At 29.0% G+C, this 23,222-nt stretch overlaps 1 protein-coding gene across 1 annotated transcript in view; it reads left to right on the plus strand.

Moving 5' to 3' along the window:
* Positions 1 to 22,435, plus strand: part of LOC142323382 (rabankyrin-5) — a 207,064-nt gene extending 184,629 nt beyond the window's left edge. Inside the window, exons 16-24 of the mRNA XM_075362940.1 lie at positions 2,325 to 2,481; positions 6,186 to 6,386; positions 8,116 to 8,310; positions 10,207 to 10,327; positions 11,864 to 12,088; positions 15,755 to 15,844; positions 16,702 to 16,840; positions 18,088 to 18,186; positions 21,631 to 22,435. Of these exons, the coding sequence (XP_075219055.1) occupies positions 2,325 to 2,481; positions 6,186 to 6,386; positions 8,116 to 8,310; positions 10,207 to 10,327; positions 11,864 to 12,088; positions 15,755 to 15,844; positions 16,702 to 16,840; positions 18,088 to 18,186; positions 21,631 to 21,760 (1,357 nt within the window). The 3' untranslated portion in view covers positions 21,761 to 22,435. The remainder of the gene's footprint in view (positions 1 to 2,324; positions 2,482 to 6,185; positions 6,387 to 8,115; positions 8,311 to 10,206; positions 10,328 to 11,863; positions 12,089 to 15,754; positions 15,845 to 16,701; positions 16,841 to 18,087; positions 18,187 to 21,630) is intronic.
* The last annotated feature ends 787 nt before the right edge of the window (positions 22,436 to 23,222 follow it).

Genomic DNA, 23,222 nt, shown 5'->3' on the forward strand with positions numbered 1-23,222 from the left:
TTTGCTTTTAATGAGAAGGATTTAAGGGACACAGATCAGCCTAGAACTCATGGTAATAATAGAGGGATTGCCTCCTTTAAGCAGTTATGCTCATTTCTATATGTCTTTGTTCAGGTATCAGATCTAAACTTCCCCTACTTCCTTTGATTATGTTTGACTTACCCTGGGTTGCAGTGATAGTTCTGAGGTAAAGATTTCAGCCCTCTATAACCACTTGCTAACCCTCCTTCCTGCTAAAATTGGATATTCTAACTTTCCATTAGGTTGCTTGGCTTAATAGGGACACTACATTTAGGCTATGTTGGATCTGGAGTGGAGAGGGTAAGAGTAAAAGGAAATTCTTTTTTCAATTCCTTATTTTATTGATATGTAGAACTACATTGATATCACACTTCCATGTTGCAAAGTTAAAGCTTCCCAAGCCTGTTTTAATAAATACGGTAATGTTTGAGAAAAACAAAATTATTGTATCTGTCAGATATAAAACATCAACTATACCTAACTATCTAGACAGACCTTTATATCTAAATGCAATTGTAAAAATATAAAATGTATTCTACAAAATTTGTAGATAATTGACTATAGACTAACATAAACTGCAGCAAATCAATAAGATTTTGTGAGAATATATTCTACTTATTGGTTTAGGTTTATTGAATTATCCAGTTTGAAAGGCCTATAAAAGGCTATTTACACTCATAACAGAAAGTATCTACTACAGATTATATTTTTCACCATTACTTTTTTTCAATTATGAGTTGTGCATATAAACTCTAATGTTCTGTGAATAGTAATAGATTGGGGCATAGAAGAAAATTTAACAAATGTTCTTTTCAATAATGAAGTAATTTTTTCAGTAATGAAAAATGAAATTACTTGATCCATGGTTTACAAAATGGCTACTGTTCTGAGTTGGTGAAACATTGTATACAGCTGTAAAAAAAGGCCTATTAATTGTACAAAAAAAAGATAATAAGTTTTAATAAAATGGATGAAACCAATAAGTATATAAAATAATATTCAATATTTTGATTTAGCATTAGATTAAACATTTCATCCAACTGCCAGTCATGATTACAATCTGGTTATCTTGGATTTAGATTATCAATTACTTTTTGATTTTGATGTAAAATCCGTGTGTGAAATAATATATGATAAATGAGATTGGTAAGTGCATGTTACAAGAAAAGCCAATCATTAGATTACTTAGGCAGATTTTCCTACCTTCTACTGCATCTTAATTCAGTTGTCAAAATCTAAAGTTTCTTGAAAAAATTTGTAGAAAATGACAGGCTGTGTTAAAATGCAGCAAACCAGTGGAAATTATGAAATATAACATCTTAATGAAGTTTTAAATTGTATGTTCCAGCCAAACTGTGATTTCAGTCAATTGAAGAGATAACTGGTTCTTGATGGTTTTCCGTTTGTTAATGTTTGTTCTGATATAAAATGTAAATTAAATTTTTTTTGAAACTGATAGAACCTAAATATTATTTTTAAAAAAATGTTTTCAGTAAAATAACTAAAAAGTGAAATGAAATTAATAAATCCTCAATGCACGAATACAGACTACTTCCCCATGACTGAGGTAAATGTTTATATCTTAATCCATTTGTAGAGACATGACATTTTATCTGTAAAATCTCTAGAAAATGTTAGGCTGCATTAAATACAGCAAACCAATAAGACTATGAAAATATTATTTTTATTTTCTCACAGTATAGATTATGTATTCTAACCGATTAGAACTCGCAAACAAGTTCCTGATTATACGGGGTTTTAAAATTGCTATTGTCATTTTATAATCCTAAGGAAAATAAGCATAAAAACATTGTTTTAGTATCGATAGAGATTGCATTATGAAATTAGGAAACTCTCGAAAAATTATTTATTTATATTGGTGAAAAATTAAATTAATTATATATTCATGATATATCAAGTAGCGATTGCCCTACTACTATTTAGGGGGAACATGGTTCAGATGTAAAATGTCATATTTAATAAACAAATCATTGAAAATAATAGGCTTTGATATAGTGCAAGATCTTAAAGAAATATCAAGACATGTAGTAAATAGCATTATACAATTATAAGTATTCTAGCCAACTGGCATTTATGAACACAAAGTAAATATCTAGATATCAGTTCTACATCATTATTTATGTATTCTACCAGAGTAAATTCTTCTTCTAGATAAATTATCATGGCACAGTTCAAGCGGGTTAATTATACAAGGTTAATTTTGTGAAGTTATAATAAAAATTAATTTATTTTCTGTTTTGTACTATACTGGAAGAAAACATAAAATAATTATTCTTTTATAGTGGATGCGATTTAGATAGCCCACGTCGCCCTGGACCTGGTGGTCGTGGTGGGGAAGAAGCCAGAGATGAACAAGCTCCTTTGCATTTATGCTGTCAGTGGGGTCTTGAAACTGTTGTTCAAACATTAATTGAACATGGAGCCAATGTTAATGCTAAGGTATATTTGTTATATATATATATATATATATATATAAAACATGTACAAAATGGACTATATATATATATATATATATATAGTCCATTTTGTCTATACATTATAATTCAAAACATAAAAAACTGATTTTGTATTGGTACAAGATTTAAAGAGTTTTTGGTACTGTTTAATGAATATATTGTCAATTGTAGTGGATGAAAAATGTACAAACATATTTATAAAATGATCAGGCTTCTACATCTTGTTTTTTACTATCTTACTCATTTATGTTATTGTCATTTAAGCTGGATGAGGTAGAAGTTTATACAATTCTAATGCCGAGTAAAGCTTGTTATTCTAATTTTCTGACATCAATGACATCTCATTGTTTTGATGTCTCGTTCCTCAGTAACATATTATATGATAATAAGAAAGAAATTTTAAGCCTCCTTTATGTGCTACATAATATATTAAAATTAAAAGAGTTATTTTCTAAAATGTTATAAAAATTGAAGCAAGGTGATCAATTGAATATTTCATGATATTGTGTGTTCTGTTGGATGGACCTGTGGGTATACTGTATACCCTCTTATAAACTTTGTAACCATAACCTGTTATAGCGCTTCAGCTGTTGCATATGGTTATGTTTTTAATTTCAGTGCAGTTTATTTTTTTCCTTCTAGTTTTCATTGATTCACCATATACCTATATGAATGAAATCTTAGTTTTTATAAAATTATAATTTTTTATAAAATCGATAACTATTTTGATTATGTTTTTAGCATGCTAGAACACAATTTTAATCATATTTCAGGAAAAAATACTTGATGGTAAAAATATTTCATTAAACCCCTAATACTTAATTAAACATTTTATTATTATTTTTAGCTCTTATTGTTATTTACTCCAGTCTCTGAACTGTTGCTATATAAGATCATATTTTTCCTCTCACTAGTAAAAAATATACATTATTATTTCTCTGAAATTGGAATAATAATTTTTTTATAGTTGTAAATAATATTTTGATTAATATTAACTTAATTAATAGAACATTATTCACATATCTTGGGTTGAAAAGAACTGAAATCTATAATTTAAAAAATGTAATATTACATAGATTTAGAATTGAAAATTGTGACCAAGATTTAAAAAAAGTAATCTTTATTTATTTTTTAATGCAAAAAAAGCAGCTGTGCATTATATAGTACATTATAGTGCATTTTCTGTATAAATTGATAATAAAATAGATCAGTGTACAACAAAAAGTAGATTTTTGTGAGGAGACATGGGAGAGATGTTTTTTAAATAAGTAGTGTTCTGTTAATTTTAAAATTAAATTATGTTCATTGACTCAAAATTAAAGCTCAGTACATGTCATTTGAATGTAATTATGTTCACCTTATTTATGAAAAATAGTGTCCTTGAGGTAACATCCATCAATTTGAATGCAGTTCTCAAATCTCTTCTTGAAATCCATCACACAGACCAACATCTCTGGAGAAATGGTAGCAATTTCTTGAAGTATGGCATTCTTATCTCATCCAAATTGCGGGGTTTGTAGTTGTAGACATGGCTTTTGAGGTACTCCACAGAAAATAGCTACAGACTGATAAATTGGGAGATCTTGGAGGCCACAGAACATTACCAAAACGTGAGATGATGTGTCTAGGAATCATGTGTTGAAGAACTGCCATTGAATCATTTCTGGTATGTACTATAGCACCATCCTGCTGGAACCAAACATCTTTTAAAGCAATTCTTCATATTCGCAGTAATGGCCTGAAGAACGTTTGAAGCATGTGAGTGTATCGAGTCGAATTAACAGTGGCATTAATGGTGTTTTCCTCAAAAAAATATGGTCTGATAATGTCAGCAGTGCACCAAACTGTCACTCAAAAGTGCAGAGAATGCTGGTGAATGATGAGTGGATGTTCAGGAGTCCAGTAACGCAGGTTTTGTTTATTTACGGTCTCGTTCAGATGAAAATGAGCTTCATCACTTATCTTACATTTTCATTTGATCCCAAAATCACTTACATTCTGAAATGTTCTCGTGCAGTAAAATCTATCACTTTTAACTGTTGCACAATAAGAATATTGTACGGATGGAAATTTGATTATTTATGTAAAATTTGTGGTACAAATTCACAATTGATTGCTAAATTACTAGCATGTCATCTAGCTTACCGTCCTGGGCTTCTGACTATTACTTTCCTTATCCTTGCTATGTTTTCCAGTATCATTACGCTGCATCCAGGGCCTTTATGCTGCTTATTCATAATGTTTCCAGTTGATCTTAAATGTTCCACCCATCTAAGGATTGTGTTACAAGTCAGAACAGCTCCATGCTGACTAAGGTTGAATTTAATACTAAAGAATTTAATTGTTATGTTATTTAATTAATAATAAAGTGTTACTGCGTAGCTGTTAGAAGTGGTGAGCCACTTCTAATAAAACAGTCTTATGTGAACATCCAGTGTTGCAAGTTCCACAGCTCCATTGTTACTGAAGTGACATCTTGTGAGGAGCAGAACTATCCCCCCACCCCGTGCCTCTCAGTACTATGCAGTTTAAAACCGTCCGTCTCCCATGTGTCACCCCTTAAAAGCTTAAAAAAGTTAAAAGGATTTTTAACAATACTACTAAATGCATTAAAAACACTAAGGAGAAAGAAATTTGGTAGTTATTTACTTATCTTGTGCAGCAATAATTTTGAATTTTATTTTCACCATATCTGCTATTCTGATAAGTAATGGAAAAAGTCATAAAGAATTGCTTTGTTTACTGTCATATCTTATAAAATTAGGATCTTCTTTGTTATAATTTTCATGTTTGTTTACTCTTTATTTAAATTTCATTCATCAAAAACACATTTGGTTAATGTATACATCCAGTATAAAGAATCGTTCAGTATATGAGATCGGATCAAAAAGTATCTGACCTTATCTTTTATCGTGGTAACCAGTTTCATAATGGGAGAGAGACTGTCGTGGAATTTTATCTTGACTTAATTAGTTGCGTGTAATTCAATATTTTGCTGCTGTTGCAGCCAATTACTGCTTAGCAGATGAAATGCAGCAAGAGGACTAAACAGTGCTCACAAAAGATGACTTCAAAAGATGCTTCCAACAATGGAATCATTGCTGGGATAAGTTTTTTACATCAGAAAGGGCAAGTCTTCCAACTAAGTAGGTTAAGTATTTTTGTTTTTATGAGCCAAGGTCAGATACTAGATATACATCAGTATAAATATACAACACCCATCATATGTCAGTAAAAAACAAACTGTAACGGATTTGAAATGAAGTATAATGTAGGTAATTTAATAAAAATGGACATTTATTTTCATTTAGGAATTTGTTGCCTCTGTAAATAAAAAATCTGATTTATTTAAAAAAAGTAATTTTGCTGTGAAATTTTTATTTAAAGATATTCTTTAATTTGGTAAAAACTTTATTATTATTTATGAGAAATTAGTTGTTTATAATGTAAGTAAAAAAAAAAAGTAAAAGAAAAGTTTACTTCTGAAGTTAATTCATAAGTAAACTTTAAAATTACTTTTTCAGTAACATTACTGAGAAAAATCTCAATATTTTTATGAAATATTTTCTAGTTGTAATACTGATGAAAAGGTAATTAATGATGTTAATCTTTTTTATGTTTTATTTTTTAAATATTTTTACAGTTTTTTATTTGTTTAATTTTATACTTATCTCTGATTTTAAACAGGATGCTGAAGGGAAAACACCACTTCATGTGGCAATCCAGAATCAACACCCATCAATTATATCACTTTTACTCTGTCATCCAAGATTAGATCTTTCTGCTCGTGATAAATCTCGATTAACTCCATTTGCCACAGCTCTAACTTGCCGTAACAATAAAGCTGCTCAAGCCATACTGGATAAACTGCCCACTGCTGCTGAACAGGTACATTACAGTAAAAATATCAGTGTCGAATTTTGTATTATTTTTTTATCTAGATTTGATTTGTGTACTTCAGATTTCAGGTCAAATCTGAATTTAGAGTGTGTTATTATTGTGTATTTTTTCCTGATGTAAATAATATTACTAGTGATAAAGCTTTTTTATTCATTTTAAATCCAAGATGTTAGAAAATATTAAATTGTCCAATGTTAGAAAATATCTATGATGAGAATGTAATATTTTTTAAGTACATAAAGTTTTAGGTAGAGTGAATAAATAACAGATCTTTGCTATTTAACAGATAATAAGAGACAATAGTAGATCTCTGTTATTTATTCTGGGAAGTGAGTCACAGTATTAATGTAGGCAAAATATATCTGTAACAATGTCTAAGAGTGCTTTGCTTTATTTTCTGTTTGTCTGCTTTAAGAATAGATGAAAATATTTCACTAAAATTCTGTATACGTTTGTAAATTCTGTAATCTAAAATTTTTTATAAAATAAATCGTATGATTTTATGTTTTCAAAGTTTGAAAACAGTGACCATTTTCAAACTGTTTAATTGTTTAATATTTAAGGTAATTTTCAGTTTAATCAAATAACTTTTTTTATGGTTAAAATCTGGAGCAGTTTTATTACAAACAAAATTACATCCCACTTATTTAAATATGATTTCAAAAAACTGAGATGATGGAAATCATTATAGCTTTTGAATGCCTCAATTTTAAAACTGATAAAATATAAAATTGACTTAATTTTCTCTCCTACAGAAGCAAAAATATTGTTTTTTATTTAACTGAACTCTGGGGGAATACTGTTAAAAATACTTTAATCTCATACAATAAAACATATTTAATTAGAAATAAATTGAAGTTAAATTCTTTAAGGGATTTGGTTTATTTCAGTTATTTTTACAAAATGCTTTACTTGTAATAACTGATCATCCTGATGGCTTTGATTTGCAGTGATTCAGTGTGTAACTTCAGCAAGCTCTAATGATTTCAATGAAATTAGACACAAGTAACTAATTTATTCAAAGCCGTATTTAATTAAGTGAGTCATCACTTTATTTAGAATAAGTTCTTTAGATTCTGCCTAATAAAACATAATTTGACTGAACAGATATTTAATGAGTTATTATTATTATTATTTTAATGAGTTATTATATAATGAGTTGTATTCATTTTAGGATTGAAATGGCTATCATTTAAAATTATAAAACTGTTGAGCACAAGATTTATTATTTTTCTAAAAATATCAAATAAACATCTTCACTGAATTTTAGTAGGATACTTATATATTTTACTGATAGAAATTAATATCTTTTCAATCCTTAATTTGAACAACATAGTAACTCAAGAGACAGAAAAAAGTTTTTTTTTAGACATTTGACATTATTTTAATATTCTGAATTACTTCCTCAAGTTATGTCATTAATTTTTATACGCTATACATGATTAATTGTAGTATTTTTAATAAACAGATACATGACATTATTGATATAATTCTTGATGCTGTATTATTAAAATTCTTTCATTGAGTACTTTCAGAACATATATCTGTTTATCAAAAATATCTGACTTATAAAAATAAAAAACTATGTGCTTATATTTCAACAATACTATCAAAAATATGATCAGTATATCTGTCTGCTGCAAAATTTCTTTTGTGCTCGACACAGTATGCCGTTATTTTTATCAGTAGTTAGTTTTTGTGTTTTTTCTGTTAATAGTTTGACAGCAAAGGAAGAAACTTTTTACATATGGCGATTCAGAAAGATGATGTTGAAAGTGTCTTATTTCTTTTGTCAATCAAAGTAGATCTCAATTCAAGAGTACAAGACTCAAATCAAACTCCACCATTACACCTTGCAGCCGCAACTGGCAATGAAATGCTTGTTAGAAATCTGTTGCTTGCTGGAGCTCGGGTAAGTCCATAATAGATTTAAAGCACATATCTGTCTCTTGTTAACATAATTAATTAAATAAATAAGTTGTGTAAAGGAAGTTTAGATTTAGGCTCTAGAAAGAGTAAGAAGTTCAGCTTTACCAAAAGATGCACTTCAGTCATTAGCTTGGCTTTTTGTACAACTCCATCTGACAGTTTTACATCCAACAGTTACTCTCCCTCCAAGGCCTGATGCAGAAGCAGCTGCCCTGCTGACTATTACAAGGTGCCACCATGGAATTAGGATTGCGGCTAACAAAATTCCTATGGTACCTATCCAAGAAAAGATTTAAGAATTATAAAAAAGAGAGGGTACCGGAAGAGGAAAGTCGACTCACAGAGGGACTGCTTCTGATCAGGATAGTTTACTGTTTTCCTCAATACTAATGAGAGTTTAACTTTAACATTAAAACCTTATATTTTCAACATCTCTGATTTGTCAATACCTTTTAATAAGAGACTACTTTTCCTGTTCTGGCAAGAATTAAAATTGTTTTCCTTTCTCTTGGGTTGATTATTTCCTTCAATCAGTATAGTTTTCACTTAAGGTTACATGTAATACTGTATTCCATTTGTCATCTCATCATTTGATCCTTTTAACTTCAGTAACCAGTCTTTATCTCCCAAATATATTTTGCATGTGATCCATTTTTGCCATTTGTTCTTTCATATCTTTTCAACAGTTTTTGATTATTTATTTTAACCTATACTTTGGAAATATATGATTATCTTTTTGATCAATTACTTTGATACTGCTTCAATACTATCCTCTCAACTTGTTCTATAATAGTACATTTACTTTCCTAGAATATTAATAATAAAACCCTTTGTGCACTTTTCAGTGGTTTAGTTTAATTACTAGACACTGACAAGTGTGCATGTGTCACTATTTTAGATAAAACTTTATATCTTAATTTCCTTTGTTATTTCTTTAGCCAGATAAAAGTTACAATCATCTAGGATCAGCATGTACCCACCAGGTTGGTCTGGTGGTGAACTCATCATCGCAAATCAGCTGATTTCAAAGTCGAGTATTCTAAGTTCAAATCCTAGTAAAGGCAGTTAGTTTTATATAGATTTGAATATTAGATTGTGGATACTGGTGTTCTTTGGTGGTTGGGTTTCAATTAACCACACATCTCATGAATGGTCAACCTGAGACTGTACAAGACTCATCCTCATTCATCCTCTGACATAATACCGCATGGTGGTTCCAGAGGCTGAAAATAAAAAAGATAGGTTCAGAGTGTAATAATATAATGGATATCAGTTTTAATGTTAACTCTTGGCCAAATATTTCTACCTTACCTGGTTTTCTACTTCTTATACATTCTTAAATTTGTTTACGTACAGTCAATTTATTTATACATTCATAAACACTTTTGATTGTTGTAGGCCCTTAATTAAAGCAGTTCTAACTCTATGAATATTGTCAGGCACACAAGCAGTTCTCACTTAACTGCAGGTTTCTTTAAAACGAGTGAAAACTATTTCTTCAGAATTCTAGAGCCATCTGACATTTGCATGAGCTGAAAGAACACTTATCATGGTGTTCAAATTTGAAGTTATTATGAAAGTTATGCATGATTTTGGTGTGCTTACTTTTTTTGTGAAATCCTTTAATTGGAAAAGCACATAAGACACCATTCCACTGTTCAGTGAGCTAAACAGTGGGAGTTGCATACCAAAATGACATAATCAATTATATTTACAAATTCTCCTAGATTGTCATTACAAACTTTAAAATTTTCCATTTCTATGCGTCATCCTGCATTGTTTGAATTATTATTACATTAATAGATATTAACAAAGGTAATATGTCTCCTAATGTTTAAATTTGCAAATTATGTAAATTTAATTGTTACATTTATTTCAGCCAAATGATAGAGACGTACATAGAAGAACTGCTCTTCATGTTGCTTCTGAAGCAGGTCATGCTAGTGTGGTTTCAGCCCTTTTGGAAAATAATGCTGATTACGATGCAGTTGATGATGAAAGTGAGTAGAATATACTGAAGTGACATACATTTATTTAATATTTTTATTAATAAATATCTACATTTTGTATTAATGATCAGAATCCTGATAAAAGTTACTTATAAAAAGATAACAAAAGATATGAAATAGAAGTGATTATATCCTTATGTATGATTGGATGAACACCAGTTTCTCATAGATGATTTTCCCTTCTTAAATTAAAGCTTATTTTTTTAAACTTAAACTGTTCCTTTTTTGTTTAATTATTTCTGATCTATGTTATTAAAACTTTTAAGATTATTGGACCTATACTTGGTTTATCTCCAGATCTATTCAAGATCAGTTCACAAGAAAAAATTTACCTTGAAAAAAAATTATTCTCTTTGATAAAATTGATTCCTGGGAAGTCTGTTTTTATCTCTCCTGATGACAAGAACACTTTGAAAATGTTTATTCAAGTTGGAAAACTAGCAATAAATTAAATGTAAAATTTTTTTAAAATGTACTATATTTTCAATGTTTTAAGTAGATTAATGGTCTAATAACTTGATTTTAGAATTAGTGGAATCACTTAAAATAATGAGGTAGAAGGTAATGATTGAATTGAGATCTATTTGATATCAAAATCAGCCCCTTTTACATATTAATAAATTGTATTCTTTACATTTTCACTACTACTTTTTAAAAAATTAAATTAATTTTTTGAATTTAATTAATGGATAGCCAAGAATTTAATTTACAAATGTTCATCAAAATTGTTCCATCAATTTGATTTTAATCACACTTAACTAAAGTTATGTGTGAAGCTGATTAGAGCAAAAATATGTTTACAATTCATCTCCATTTGTTTTTTTTTTTAAACACCATTAATTCTTTAATGTTGTTTTAATATTTGTTTCTTGGAATTATTTTTTTATGATGTTACAAACATATGTACAGTCTGTAATCTTCTAAATGGTTTAAGTAAATAAGTTTTATGTCAAAAAGGATATGATTTATCAGAAATTAATTTTTTGTTTCCTAAATATCGATCATTTAATGGAAGATCAGGTGGCAGTTATGCCTATAATTGGGTGTTAGCAAAGTCAAGAGCAGATTTAAAGCTGTTTCATTGTCTTATTATTAAATGGATTGATTACATTGTATCATTTCAGCTAATACTATTATAACACTTAGCCTATTTTTGTGTATTATGTCTATTGTGTTTGTGCAATAGGTATTTATTTATTCTATTTCACTATCAATGAAGAATATTCATTAAATGTATTAGATTAATAAATTATTGTAGTTGAATTATTAATCCCATTATTAAAAATAGTACAATTTTTATTTGTGATATTTGCATTTGTGCACAAGTGTGTATGTGTGTTGTGTTAAACCCATCTACATCATTAGGGAAAACAGACTTTATTTTTGTAAATAATGTTTCAACTTTCCATGTTGTAGTATGTGGTCACAAACTATTGAATTTAATAGATTTTTAACTATACTTTTTTAAAGATTTAAAAATATTTAAATATTTTTAATTGTAATACTTTTGTTTCAAATAATTTACAGATGAGAACGCTTTACATATTGCTGCACGAGATGGTCATTATAATGTTGCCAAAGCTCTATTAACTGAATCTCAGCTTAATGCAGAGGCATTAAATTTAAAAGGACGAAATCCTTTACACGTTTTAGCTCGATATGCACGGGATAATGCAGCTACAATCTGTGATCTGTTTCTTGAAACAATGCCAAAATATCCTCTTGATAAACCAGATTTGGAGGGTAATACAGGTCAGTTATACTTCAGATTGTATTAACTTACTATTGGTGACTGACTCAGAATCACATACATCGCCAACGGAGAGTCTTATTCTTTAAGACTGGGGGTTGGTGTCCCCATGGCCCTGCTACTGCAGATTTTCTTTCCACTACACCCAGAGCTGCAGAACACTTTACACTATATACATACACTACACCAAGTAACCTACACAAATTACAACATATACCCTTACACAACTACACAATAACATCCTACACTGTTTCTTCTTACATTTACACTCAGTGGAGTGTAAATGTAAGAAGAAACAGAGTTTTGTAAGATGTCGCAACACCACCGTGTAGCAACATCAAAGAACAAAAAACAAAATGTTCCAGACTGTTAGATATGCTAAAAATTCTTAGCAATACCAATTGGCGAGCTGATAGGTCATGTATGTTCTGATTTTATTATTCCTTAATTTGTTCCTGTTTAGATTATGGTTGTATCACCTACTCTTCAGCACGTAATACCGCACTGAAGATGTTAGATGCTGTACATCACACTTCTCTCCGTCTTTCTACAGGGGCTTGTAGATCAAGCCCTGTCACTAGCATACTTATTGAGTGCAGTGAACCATCACTTTGGGATAGATGTGACCAACTTGCATTTTACTTTGTACATATTAAAGGACAACTGAATCACCCGACTTTAACCACAGTTCTTGCGAATCCTAATTTACAAAGATATTAAGACCATCCCCATTTCATTGCACCTTTGGATGCATGTATCCAGCGGTTACTACAGCTTTTAAAAGTAGACATACCTTCTACTTTTCCAACATATCCCAGTTCACATCCTCTGTGGAGAATCAACCTTATAAATTTTATTTTTGCTCTTACCATATACAAGAAACAATCAACACCACCTATCATCTTTCAGCAAAATTTTCACCATATTCTCTCCAAAATAAACCCAGACACTATAGTATACACAGATGGATTGAAACAGAATGATACCATTGGATGCACATTTATTCTTAATAGTAGAATCTATATGTTTGGTCTAGCTAATATTACAAGTATATTTACTGCAGAACTGTAAATCATCAATAAGGCTTTGAATATTGTTAACCTAAAATACTGTCATATCCTTATTTGTAGCTCGTTTAGTGCACTCCAAGCTTTGGAAGATTTTTACTCTAGACATCCGTTGGGCACCAAAATCTATAATGCAATCGCTGAGTTGAATCATCGTAACACACAAGTGAGTTTCTGTTAAATCCCTAGCCACATAGGAATTGTGGGCAATGAATGTGCAGATTCCGCTGCTAAAGACGCATGTAGTCAAACTTCTTTCATGTTATTTCTTTCGTGTTACTGCATGCAATTTTAGCGATTGTATAAAACAGGCTCTTTGAACAAAGTGGCGAGGTGACTGGATTGTCACAGTGGATGATAAACTCCGATACATTAAAATCACTGTGTTGCCATAGGACTTGTCTTTCAGAAAACTCCGTTGAGAGGAAGTAGTCCTTTGTCGATTGCAGTTAGGCCATACCAGAGTCACACACAGTTATCTAATGTCAAAAGTAAATGCACCAACATGCGTACGATGTGACTGCCGCTTGACTGTGTGTCACATCCTTGTGGATTGCATTTGTTATGCAGCCTTGTGTCGTAAATTTAAATTGCCAGGAACATTTGTCAAATCCTGGATTGAGAAGTCAATGATAGAGAAGTTTTGGACCAGGTGTTTTTATATCATAGAAGTATTAGTATTTTACATACCTTTTAATAGTGTTATGTATTTGATTTTTAATTTATTTTTCTTCTGTTATCTGAGAAGGAGCCTTTTACACTCTTCTTGGAGTTCATTAAATTAATTTCATTTTTATTTTGTTTTTATATATATGTATATAGTTGATTTTATTTATTTTTGAGTTTTTTATATGTGATAGTAATTATATTTATTTTGTAGTGATATTAGTTTTAAATTTTTTTTGTGATATTTTATCTGTTATTAGTTGTTAAGTTTTAGCTTTTTAATATTTTAGTGTTTAACCTAGGTTTAGTTTTTTATGTTAATTTTTTATTTTTAGTCTTCCTGTTATCCAAGTTGGGGCCCTTTACACTCCTCTTGGACTTTGTTAAATTCTTTTTAGTTTTAGTTAAATTTTATGTTTTTAGTTTTACGCTTATTTCTAATTTTAGTTTTACAGTTTGATATCAGTTGTAAGTTTTTGTTTAATTTTTTTTTAATTCTAAGGTTCAGTTTTTTAGCTATTTTTTTTCTTCTGTAAAATTTTATTCCAGGCAATGATAACGCCAAGGTTTTTTTACCTACAAAAAAAAAGCAAAAGAATTACATACACATAAATATTTACTTATAAATATTAGTATTTTTTGTTGTAACAGAATAATTTGTCACATAAATTTTTATAAACTGAAAAACGATTAGTGGATAACTTAATTGTTGCCCATTACAAAATTTCTGTTGCTTTTTTTAAATTAAGATAAGTGAGTTATATGGTGTGGTTGATTGATCAAACTGAAAGTATACTTAAGCTAAAAATATTGTTACCTTCAAATTTTTGAGGCTCAGATTTCAGATAAAAGTAGGAATGGATTGGTTCACATCTTTATGGGTTGTTTAACTCACCTTAGGATCTCAGATTGCTTCACTTATAGTAATTTTACATTGTAACTTCAAGATTATTTTCATATAAAATTTGTATAACTCCATCTACACTTGCAAACAGTTTCTGAATACTTTAGCATCCACTGATTTCATCGTCTCACCATCTTACCCTTTAATTTTTGGGTGGAAATTATGCTTTTGACCTAATTGATAGCGCAAATAGCAAAGGATGATTTCATAATAATACTAAAAAAAAAATTTCTAATGGATGTTTAGAGTTAATTTTTTTTTCAAGTCATAAGAAGTAATGAACATCTCCATTTAAGAGATAATGGATCTCTCACAATATTGCAGTGAATTGTCAAAGTCAGGTGCATTGTCATGCAAAAGATCATCAAAAATTTTGATCTTAATCAGCTGAAGTGATGAGGTCTCCTCCCAGAGTTTTGCAAGTTTCTTTCTAATCTTCAGACATTTTTGATAAAAACAATACTTCTTCTGATCATCATGGAGAATGCTGTGGTTTGGTGACTTCCGACTGATATCCCAACTATTGACACTATTTAATTGACAGTTTTTCTTCTATCACTTCAAATAACATTTTAAACAGGCTCAATATATTCTTCATTTGTCAAGTTTGATGCGCATCCATTATGTCATCTTCATCATTAACACTATCATCATTAAAATGCTTATGCCAGTCATAAACCGTGTTTTCTTCATTACCAACTTTCCATACACATGTTTAAGCTCCTTAAATGTTTGTAATGGTGATTTTTTTTTTCTTTAAGCAGAATGCAAAATCTTTTATTTGTGGACTGCTGGGTTGTTAATATTTTTCTATATAAAAGAGACATTTAGGAAGTTCTCATCCTGACAAAGAAAACACAAGATTTAACAGAATTTTTTTTTATTTTTCAATATAAAAAAAATTTATATTGAATAGAAGAAATTTTATATTGAAAAATTTATATTGAATTACTTCTATTCTTAATACTTATTATATAATACATATTAAATTTTTATATAATATAATACATTATTAATAATTCTTGTTTCAGCACTAATGTTGGCATACATGAAAGGTAATGGAAATCTTTGTAGAGCATTAGTGAAAGCTGGTGCCTGTGTTGGGGCAATGAATAAAGATGGTATAACAATCTTTAATTATCATTAATCTTTGTTGCAATTAGATATATTTAGACTGGTGACTTTCAAACTTTTAATATCCTCAGTATAAGTTAAGTTAATATATAAATAAATGAAATACAGCCTTACCAACAATTTGTCAATTCGACAATTCCTCTTATTTGTACAACTCTCCAAAATAAGCAGTTGTCTCAGCTTTGATTTTATCATTTGAAGTGAATCTTCATCCAGCAAGCGATTTCTTTAGGTTTGGGAAGAGGAAGCAATTGCTGAGAGCCAAATCCAGTGAATACAGTGCTTATGGAAGTACTTTCAACCATAGGCCATGGAGTTTTCTAGTGACAACCTTAGATCTGTGTGCAGGCATATTATTGTGGTGAAAGAGCTTTTTTTTTTATCAAATAAGGACATTTAGTCTAAATAGCACCCTTCAGTCAGTCCAGTAGTGAAGCATAATACTCTCCAGTGATAGTCCAGCATTTTCCCAGGTAGTCTATGAGCACCACACCATGAGAATCACAAAAAACAATAGCCATAACTTTTCCTATGGATGAAACCTTTTTCACTTTCTTTGGTGTACTTTCATCTGTTCCCACACTGTTTAGAATGCTGTTTGGTCTCTGGTATGTAATGGTGAATCCATGTTTCATCTACTGTTACAAAACATCAAACAAACTCAGCAGAATCGTGTTTAAATTAGTCTAAACATCCTTAAAAACTATCCAATCGAATACATTTTTGGTCAGCTCTTATCATTTAATGAAGGTCATTGAATGATCAATTTCTTTCTTCATAATGCTGACATTTTTATATGTATATAGATTATATATTCATACATTATTAATAATTCTTGTTTCAGCACTAATGTTGGCATACATGAAAGGTAATGGAAATCTTTGTAGAGCATTAGTGAAAGCTGGTGCCTGTGTTGGGGCAATGAATAAAGATGGTATAACAATCTTTAATTATCAAGTTGCTACCAAAACACTTCTCTTCAAGTAAGACTACACTTTCATTAATGCATTTTATAATTTTTATATAATATAATATTTTTTTAAGCAAATTGTAGGCAAATGCAAATTATAAGTCTCAAACTTCAACACATCAGAGACAAAAGTTAGAACAAATGGATCTGAAAAGTAAATTTGGTGTCTTGGAATTAAGTTAATGGATAAAAACTGTTTGGAACAACTTTTATCTTCTACTTTAAAGAAAAGATGCTGTTGAATATGAAAAAATGGATTATGACACTTTTATTTTGCCTATCTTGAGTTATGTATTGCAAACTTGGTCTAACTGATGAAAGATAAACATGAACGTCAGAGTTCCATGAAAGAAAGTATATTTGGAATAAAGAAAATGGACAGGTTAAGAAACAATGAATAAGAAGAAAATCAAAGATGTCGCAACCAAAAAAAAAAAAAAAAAAATCAAATATAGTTGGACTGGACACAGTCTGATCAGGAAATAGTTGGACCTAAACACAATAGACTGGACTCTGTGTGTTAAAAAATGAAACGGAGGTCACAAGAAAAGATGGAGTGGTGAAATTCAGGGATTTACTAGAAGTATTTGGTCATATTAGGAAGAAAGAACAGAAATATAAAACATTGAAAGAAGCCAAAGAAGGACACTATAGCCAATTAGTGTAATAATATTCTATGGTATATGTTGCAGTTATTTTTATTAAAATAGCTGACTAGAACTTAACAAATAAGGATTTATTTGTTGTTGGAAAACAACCAGTCACAATTAATAGAATGGTTCCCATATTCACCAAAGTTAAAAATACTATATCCATTTCACAGCATGCTGTTGGATTTTATTAGTGACTAATTATCCTAATCTCAGTGTTGCTTAAAATGAAAGGTTATATTTATTGAAAAATATTTTAATGAAAATCTTATATTGTACTTCTAAATGTTATTACTTATCAACGCAAAATTATTAATTTGCTGATTATGTCTAAATTTCAAGTAACAACTAGAATTACTTGTCATAAAAGTTATAATTCCTATAATTTAAGCTATTAAAAGCTATATTAAAAGGTTAAATAATGAAAGATGATCATGCAGTTAATACTTGCTACTGAATCTTTGTCAAAATATCAGTACATTGAATGTAAATGACAAAAGTTAAAATCATTTTTTAAATTTTAACTATATAAATATCTGTATTTCATCTCATTTTTGTTATAAATATTGTATTTATTAATTTATTTACGAGTCTTTTTTTTTAATTATAGTTTGCTGGATCATTTATCTAATGAACCACCATGGGCTGAAGGAGATATTTGCCTAGAATGTGGTACAAAATTTGGATTGACTATGAGGAAACATCATTGGTAATTTTTTTTTCTTAGCATATTCTATAATTAATTTCTGATATTGTCAGTTAAATCTGCTAAGCCCTTGAGAAATGTACATATATTTCTTTTAACTAATCTATATATATATATGTATGTATATTCCTAAACTTTTATAAACTGATAGAATATAATTGCTTGCTGGTGAGCTTACAGGATTGTCATATTAACACTGGACATCTCAGTGTTGCCAAAGAAAAATATTTAAGTGTCTAGAAATTTATTCTTGACAAATTTGATTCTCTTAGTCTTTATTTATGTATTAGGATGCATGTTTTTAACTTTTTTTTGTATTATTGCTTTTACATACCTGTAATTTCTCTTGTTTATAACGAATTTGTAAATTAATTACCTGAAGATGAAAGACAGACTAATTAATTATATTGGCCCATTACCATATTGAATGACAAAAATTATTTTTATATTTACTATCTTTTCATTTCTATCGATAAGATGAAATGTAAAAAACCAAGTAATCAGAGTATAAAGTTTATTTATTATGAAGATAACTCCTATCTTGTTTCTATTAATCATTCACTGCTCCAATCTTCCATTTCTTGAATTCCAGAAAAATCACTATCAGCTTATACATCACTGTTTTCTGAATATTTAGATAAACTTTATGAATCAGTATTGATATTAATGATAAAGGGTCCAGTGATGTCTTTAATGGGTCCCGGAATCAATTTGTATTGTTTTCTACCTTTTGATGGGATTGCATTTCCTTCACTACACCTCTTTTACTTTTTCAGATATTTCAAGCTTGCACAAACACATGACCTCTTTCAGATTAAACATTATATCATAAGAGGCTATCTATTTCTTCCACTCAGCCCAAATTAGTTTGTATTAAATTCTGGTCACTACAAAGGAAGGTGAATAACATAACGCCCTTTCACAGCTAATAGTTAATGGCATAGTGAACATACTGTGGTTTGTTCCGTTTTATTAGTTCATACAGTTCAATTTTTACCATTTCATTTCTGAATTTTATGATTTCCTAACCCATTTTAAATATCTACATTTTTAGAAGATGAATTTGGTGCTAATCTTTCTGAACATTGTGACAGAATGTCTATCATCATTACACTGACATCTGGGGAACTGGGTTAGTTTTCCATACAGCCATTTCAGATAATTTTTGAAATTCATTACAGTATGGTAATCATCAGTATTTGAGCTTTACTTCTACATGATGAAGCAGCATGAAAATAAGTCCATTGTAATAAATAATAATGGATTAAATGAGATAAATATTATAAGTCTTTGTTGTATTGAATAAAGAACTTTCATTTCTTTGACTAATTTTACTGTGAGTATAATTTTCATCAGGGTGGACAGCTGGACACCTTCTTCCCTAATTTTTTTTTTAATTTACCAAAATGATTGAAATCTGTTTAATTGTATGCTGTGCTTTTCTACTAGAACCTGCCTGTTTGTATTTTTTGGAATTTAAATCTCATTAATTTTTTAATTTTTGTTAAGCAGTTTCTGAAACTTGTAGGATACCTTTCAGTGATATAAAAATTGAGAATATCAATCTAGTAGTAGTGGCCTTGTCAAAATTATGTACACAGTTTACTTTTACAGGTGTATTAATATTTTTATAAGGGGAATTGAAAAAAATATTGTTTTATTTTTTCACATCCTTAATCATTTTCAGCATGTTAATAGACACTTTTGTTGCTTTTGAAACTCGTTCCAAGATCTTTCTGGGATCATTCAGAAATATCCCATTCCATGCTTTCTCAGTCCAAAAAAATTCCAACCTTCAGTTAAGTTGCTTATATAGTAAAGTTAAATCCCCTAATGTCTTTCAGTTTATAGACATTCGGTGACTTAGACCAGTGTTCTGACATGAATTAAAGGTAAATATGTTACAAGAGATTTTTAGAAGTGCAATAATCTAATTGTGTACAGTGAATCTATGATAGTATATTTCTTATTATTATTATATTCTAGCATAATTAAATTAAACCCTGTGAACTGTGGTATTACCAAACAAATAAAAAAAATACACATAAGCGATTCATTTAGTAAAACAATCCTAGATATTTGATTGTTTACTCAGATCTTGGATGAAGCTAGTTGGATTATGAAGTACAGTACTCCTTACATTAACATGAGCTAAAGCTGTTTGTCCCTATGATATTGAGACTACAGTATATGCACCTATACATTCACTACAGATTTTCTGGTCTATCAACATGGACTGTTTTCAGAATCTAGTAAATTTTATTGTTTTATTCATGCTGTTGAATGAAGGCCAAGAATAAAACATGCTGCTATCATAAGGTTATCTATCATACTTACTTGCAACCTGAACTGAACTCAGCTGTTCCGAATTGAATCCTCCAAAAAAAATTGAGGATGTTTTTTAAAGTAGAATTGAAAATTGCTCATTATTCTAAAATTACTAGGCATTAGTAATTTCCTCTCAACTGCTCAAATGGTGACCAGTTCATTTTTGATAGATGCAGCATCACACCTATCCATTTGTGATATGATTTATATAAGTATGTACCAGTGTGGGTAAAATTTATTTATTAGCAATCTATTAAGTCCAAGAATTAAAACTGCTAGTATTGTGTATGTTAAACAATATAAAACTGCTTAGCACAAGATTAAAAACATGTGTTATGTATTCAGTTACGTGAAGATTTACTGTATTATTTTTTTATGGAAATTTAAGCAAATACTGTGCCTCAAAAAAATGCTCTTTTTGTAGCATTTCGTGTGCAATTTGTACTGACTAGAGTATTAGCTTCAAAATCTTGACTGAAAATCATGGGCTCAATTTTATTAATAATTTACAAAATTATCAAATATTTTTAGGAATAATTAGGTTCTTAATCTTTGTAATGTTTTGTTGCCATGAAAGTGCAATGATTTAGTTGTTTTGACTCATCAGTCAGTTTAACATTGATTTGATGCTATTACATGACCCAACTTAGTTTGACCTTTCACAAGATTCTTTCTCAAATATTTCCTGTCTTAAAATCTAGATCTACAAATTCCAAGTAGATGGCGTTATTCCTTTTAAGCCTGCCTTCTATAATTAATTAGTAGGCCGTAAAGTAGTATCAAATATCTGACATCATAAATTTTTTTCTCCTCTAGTACTTTATCAGACAATTTTTCTTCTGTATATAGTTCTTCTGTGTAGCCCTGCCCTCGACTTATTTATTAGCTCTTTCTTCTCTCTGTAACAAAGGTTTTCTGTCCATACTCTAATAATGATACGTTTTGGCTTCAATGACATTATATGAATAAAAGGATAAATACAGAGGAAGATTTGCACTATAAATTGATCTCATCCTTTTTATCTTGGTGATCTTATACTGAACAATTTTTAATACTGATAGAAATGCATAATTGCTTATTGTACTTGTTGAATTCTGCACTATTTCTGTGTTGTTTCAGTCGACATTGTGGGCGATTGCTTTGTAGCAAGTGTTCGAGTCATGAGATGCCAATTATAAAATTCAATTTGAACAAACCTGTACGTGTATGTGGTGTCTGCTTTGAAGTGCTTCAAGTTGGATGTGCTTAGCATTAGACCTAATTATTCTATTCCTACAATACCTGTGATTAACGAGCGATAAATTCTAATCAAATTCTTATTCTCTTGAATTGGAAGTTATGTGTTAGACTGTTTTATAATGGCAAATTTTATAAGTGATTACAAACAATATTGTATAAAAAAATAATTGTGGTTATAATCATATTGTATTTTATTAAAATCTATTGTAAATTAATGTTATAAATTTATATATTTTTTATCATTTATTAATTTTTTATTTTTAACATTTTTATTGTTCAAAAGATAAAGAAAATGAAGCACAATTATAAAAATTCAGTTCTCTTTATTGAATTATATTTAAAATATAATTTACAAACTAAATTTTGCTGTTATTTATAGATCATATATGTTTGTTAGCTAAGTATAATGTCATTCTTTAATTGCTGTATTTCTTGTGCGCAATATTTTTCTATTTACAATTTTGTTTTTGTATTAAAGTTATATTATTTATTAAACTGTTATAACAAAACTAAATGTGAAGTTTTTTATGTCTAGTGTGTAAAAACTATAGTTTTTACTAAGTATGTACCATAATGAATATATAAATTTTATATTAAAATACAATGTGGACATTAATTACTAAAAATATGTTAACACTGTACAGCATTAACTAAATGTACCATGTATAAATACTTATAAAATTAAAATGAAAATTATAAATCTAAGTTTTTGTTCTCTTTTTTTTAAGTATCTTCTCAGATATATAATGAATGTTATTGTTTGTTAAAGATATAGTAAATGTTACTTGCTTTGGTGGACCAATATAATTAATAATTAGTTTTGTATATTTGTTAGTATGTTCATCATTTTTATAATGTAATAAAAATTACACTTTAACATCATTATTTTATTTCTTTAATTTTATAACTATTAAATCTTATTTGAATTAAGTTATTTTAACCTATTTGGAATGTGTAGCATACTCTTAATTGTTATTAACAAATTGATTTAATCATTCTTCATTCCATTTTTAAGTTTTATCTCTGGGAGTATCAATTTTTTTTATGGATTTAATTAAGAAATATGAAAGCAGATTATTTATATTCAACTGTTTAAAAATTAACAATACATTTTAGATTACGCTCCCAATACAAGACCTGTTCAGCCTGAATTTAAAATTGAATATCATCATTAAAGAAATAAAATTTCATACAATAGGAATTTAGAATCAACATTGACTTGTACTGCCTAATAGTTTCCTCTTCTTTCTGAAGGTTTGTTTTGCAATTGCTATCTTTCCTATTATTTCCATTTGCACTCTTCCTGTCCTCTAATAAAGTTCAAGTTCAGTTTTTGGTTATTTTAGAGATAATTTTCAAATGTTATTTTAAATTTTAATCATTTTTTATTAACTAATAATTAAAAAATAACATGTTAGTATTACTTTGCTGTGTGAGTTGCTTATTATTTTTAAATAATTTTGAAGTAAACA

This window comes from Lycorma delicatula, chromosome 4 (assembly GCF_047948215.1).
Source record: "Lycorma delicatula isolate Av1 chromosome 4, ASM4794821v1, whole genome shotgun sequence".
Taxonomy (NCBI): Eukaryota; Metazoa; Arthropoda; class Insecta; order Hemiptera; family Fulgoridae; genus Lycorma; species Lycorma delicatula.